This window comes from Protopterus annectens, chromosome 1.part0 (genome assembly GCF_019279795.1).
Source record: "Protopterus annectens isolate FY-2018-M chromosome 1.part0, PAN1.0, whole genome shotgun sequence".
Classification (NCBI taxonomy): Eukaryota; Metazoa; Chordata; order Ceratodontiformes; family Protopteridae; genus Protopterus; species Protopterus annectens.
In genome coordinates, this window is record NC_056725.1 from 1,417,294,025 (window position 1) to 1,417,298,361 (window position 4,337).

A 4,337-nucleotide genomic window follows, 5' to 3' on the forward strand; every position below is an offset into this window, starting at 1 on the left:
AGAAAGCTTCAGTGACATAATTTGGGATCAATTTTTGCCAACACTCCAAAAGATTATTTCTCAAGACAGCCTCAAATTCTTATTATTCATTTAGGTGATAATAACATTTGTATGATTCCCATGCATAAGTTACTCTCTATTTTTGTCAGAGATTTACCAACTGTTCAGCATTTATAACCCGGACTGTTGACTGTTCTGGCATGGAGCTCATATGCCTGCAGCTTTAGATATAGCTTGGAAATTCCTAAATCACAGGGTTGCCCAGGCCACTCTGGAAATGGGTTTTGCAGTCACTGACCACTGGCACTTAGCAGGCAGAGACCCCATTTAGTACCAAGAATATAGAGTTTACCTCTCTGAGATGATCAGTCCTCCTTTTTGCAAGGTTTCCTACTCCAAGACAAGTTTAGAGTGTTGCTCATTTAAATCATTATTAAAAAGGTTGTGTGTTCACTTTTCACTACATTTTGAATGAAAATGAATACCTGTCAAGTTCTGGGTTTTACTACTGCCATGTTTGAATTGTTTTCATTTTGCCCAAGGCCAGGAAAGGGGGGATAGACCACTCAGATTGTAGAGTGGTGGGTAGAAACTGCAAGGTCACCCCCCTTCATCCTCCCTCTCCTTTCATGGGCCAGTTTGAGTAACAGGAATGTGGGAGCAAGTTGTCATCAATGCTGCATATTGCCAGTGGTCAGTTTTGCCAAGAGGGCAGTGTGTGTGCATGCCACTCAGTTGGTATGAGACAGAACGGACTGGAGTGGGCTGTCTGTCATTCTGTTTGGTTAATAGGGCTGTTCAGTATACATGTTATTATGATGATATTTATGAGTTATTTTATAGTATGCTGGTAATAAAATATTGGCTTTCATTCATGACAAATTGGTGTGTTTCTTTTATAGCAAACTGGTTGCAGTGCCTGCTAGTGTCCTAGTTTTATTTATGGAGGAAAGCAGGACTTTGGGACAAATGAAGTTTACAGTGCAGACTTAGTTTTCATTGGACCACTTAGCATTTGAGGTGCCTTTCATGAACCTTGAGGAGGCAACTTGTACTTAAGTGCTGGTCTGCAGGGTTGCCTCGACCATCTTGGATATCTTTTTAGACCTTTACTTTTCCATTTCCTGTTTCTTTCTTCCTAAAATGGTGCTACTGTCTGTTTGTCTTTGCTGGCCTATATTTCCTTATATTGGCCTGTATTTCCTTACATTTCATAAATACATTTTCCCTTTTATGCTGCCTCATTTGAAAACCATGCTTTTTCTTTCTTTTTGATTTGAATATTTGTTTAATTTAATTTTATTTATTTTTATTTTACATTTGTTAACTGGGAAAGTCTGACTGGACACAAGTCCATTTTCAGCGGAGGCTCGGCTTGAAAAGCTCCACATACCAATACAGTTCAAAGGAGGCAAAACAGTAACATATAAGAAAACATAATGTCATACATGTTAAGAATGCATTTGAGCATAAATAGCAGAGATTAACAATGTCTAAAATTTCTGATAGTAAGCCATATCCATATAAATATGAATAAGTGAGAGTTAAGTTGCTTTTTTATTTTTTTATTGACAAATGGGACATGGGGAGCAGCCATTTGATCCTTAGCAGAATCCTAGCAACAGTGCAGTGGTATTCATGTAATCATTTTGTGTTCCTGCAAAGTCAGTTTCATGTATCGTTCACACTACTCCCATCTAGGTTTCTCAGAGTATTCTCAAAGTATGTACTGTGTAGAAATCAAGAACACATATGTTTAGCAAGACTTTATAATTAAGATGCGCATGATTCCTACTGTTTCAGTACTCTTATGATGAAGACTTGTGAGACTCAGCAACAAGCAAACTTCTAACTAGGGTGCATTTAGCTGCAGGACAATCCAGGTACATTGCCAAGGTACATGATAGCACGTACAGTATATATTACTTACAGCATGTACAGTTATGTGGCACTGTAAAGAGGAACTGAAATGAATCTAATGCCTGAGACATGATTTGTTACAGTAACAGATTTTAGAATAAATCATGTTCTTGTGTATTTTGAAGGCATATGCATTATAACACCGTACTAGATTCATTTGAACTTTGCTAGTTGATACAATATTTGCTCATGGCCGAGACACTGGTTTCTAGTAGGGGTGCTATACTGCTAAGATACCTCACATGCTTACTTTGATGCTGTCTGAATAGGAGCTACAAGGGGTAATTGAGAATATTTTGTCTGCTATTACAGTGCCAAGGCCCTGCCATCTGTACTTATTCTGCATTTCCCCCAGTCACAGAAAATATGTTATTGGAATTGTGCTGCCTGTGGCTGAGGAGTGTATCACAAATAATAAGTGAAAAAATAAAGATGACAATACAGAAATTGTGTGTGTGTGTGTGTGTGTGTGTGTGTGTGTGTGTGTGTGTGTATACACACACACACACACATATATATATATATATATATATATATATATATATATATATATTATATATTGACTATTTGCTTAATCTAGTTCATTGTCAGGGAGGATCTGCAGCCTCTCCTGGCACTTAGTAGGCTATAGGCAGATAAACTTATCCTGAGCAGCATAGCAATCTATTGCAAGGCACACACACTACCAAACAGATGATGTGCACCCTTCCTGACAAGCTGGAGAATTTCCATTTCAACCGTGGTATATCTTTTGGATACAGAAGGAAAGCAGAACCCCCCCACCCCACCCACAAGAAAGAAAAACACATGGCCACAGAGAGGATGTGGTCTTTGTGTACATGCAAACTCTTTACATGCATATGTTTGGGTTTGTGTGTGTGTGTGTGTGTGTGTGTGTGTGTGTGTGTGTGTGTGTGTGTGTGTGTGTATGTGTGTGTATGTGTCTGTGTGTGTGCATATGCGCATTTGTGTGTGTGTGTGTGTGTGTGTGTGTGTGTGTGTGTGTGTGTGTGTGTGTGTGTCTGTGCATGTATGCATGCATGTGCATCTGTGTGTGTGCGCATATCAATCTGAGCATGTGTTCCTGGGTGAGTATGGGTATGTGTGTATGCACATAGCTATACAAACGGTAAAAGTAATTTTCATTCATGGTTATATAATGCCGGACTACTTAGTTATCATACATGATACAACAAAATTCTGCTTACATAACTTAACAGTCACATACAGGAACTGCAAACTATGTGGCTGTCTGGAAGTTCCCTTTGAGAGACATGCGTATGCTGAGAATCCCAGCCCCTCAACTTTCCACCTGTGTGATGACCATTAGATTACACTGCTTGACCTCACAATTATTTCTCTCTGTTTTTTCCTTCACCAGATTATTTCAGCGTTTTGCTTTTCTGGTTATGTAACTTACTAGAGAGTGAGACGATTTTATCATACCTTTGTGTGTACTGTAATACTGGTTTTATTGCATTAGGCTTCATTTCAAGCATGTAAATGAATGTGAATTTGAATCTTATCTGAAATGCATGATAATTACTGCATGATTTTGCTTACTGAATTTCATTTGAATGTACATCAATAATATGCAGAAAGGAGGGCATCCCACTGCGTATGAAAATAACTGATTTCTACTACAAATCAAAAACTAGTACACAAATAAATATCTACAAACTCTCCTCACAATGTGGGATTCAGATATTTTAATAGTGATATGTAAATCATGTGCAGTTACTATAAACTTAGGTGGAGTGCAATTGTATTTATTTGCATCACTGTTTTGTTGCAACAGCAATTCCTTCTTTTTTTCCCCGCAGTAGCTTTAACCATAGCCAAATAAATCATCTGAACCATACTTGCAAATAAGATGAGACATCCTTCTGAAATTGTCATTTTCCTGAAATTACAGTAGACCTTTTCTATGTCATTATAGGAACCACTAGGTGTCACTATAGTGCAGCAATTGTTCTTAAATGAAGCCCAAGTGCTAGAGTAAGAGAGCCACACAGAGTGCAGTATAGAATAAAATGTAAACAATTGAAAACCATATGAAATTACCCAACATGTTTATTCTTTTCTTAAGGCAAGTAAGAATTGTGCACCACTTAAGTTTATCAGAGATTAAGACTGTTCTCTGCATTTGGAGAGTTTTTTAAAGGCTAGTTTGAAATCATCATTAAAACTAGTGTAAAGTAAAGGATTAATTAGAGAGTTTATGTAGCCCAGCCATGTTAGAAAGTCTGCTATTTCTGGGCGCACAGTGCAAACCCTAAGGCCTACAAACAGTTCCTTAATAAAAAATGGCAACCAGCAAATAGTAAATGCGCTTAAAATTAGACCAAGTATTCGTGCTGCTTTTCTTTCCCTAGAACTAGAAATCTGTTGCCTGTCAGAGTTCTGCTCCATTTCAT

At 37.9% G+C, this 4,337-nt stretch overlaps 1 protein-coding gene across 1 annotated transcript in view; it reads right to left on the bottom strand.

Annotated features, from left to right (window-relative positions):
* Positions 1 to 3,657: 3,657 nt before the first annotated feature.
* The window catches only part of HTR1E (5-hydroxytryptamine receptor 1E), a 78,693-nt gene continuing 78,013 nt past the window's right edge, over positions 3,658 to 4,337 (bottom strand). The window contains exon 2 of the mRNA XM_044067461.1: positions 3,658 to 4,337. This exon is cut by the window's right edge and continues 946 nt beyond it. Within this exon, the coding sequence (XP_043923396.1) occupies positions 4,048 to 4,337 (290 nt within the window). The 3' untranslated portion in view covers positions 3,658 to 4,047.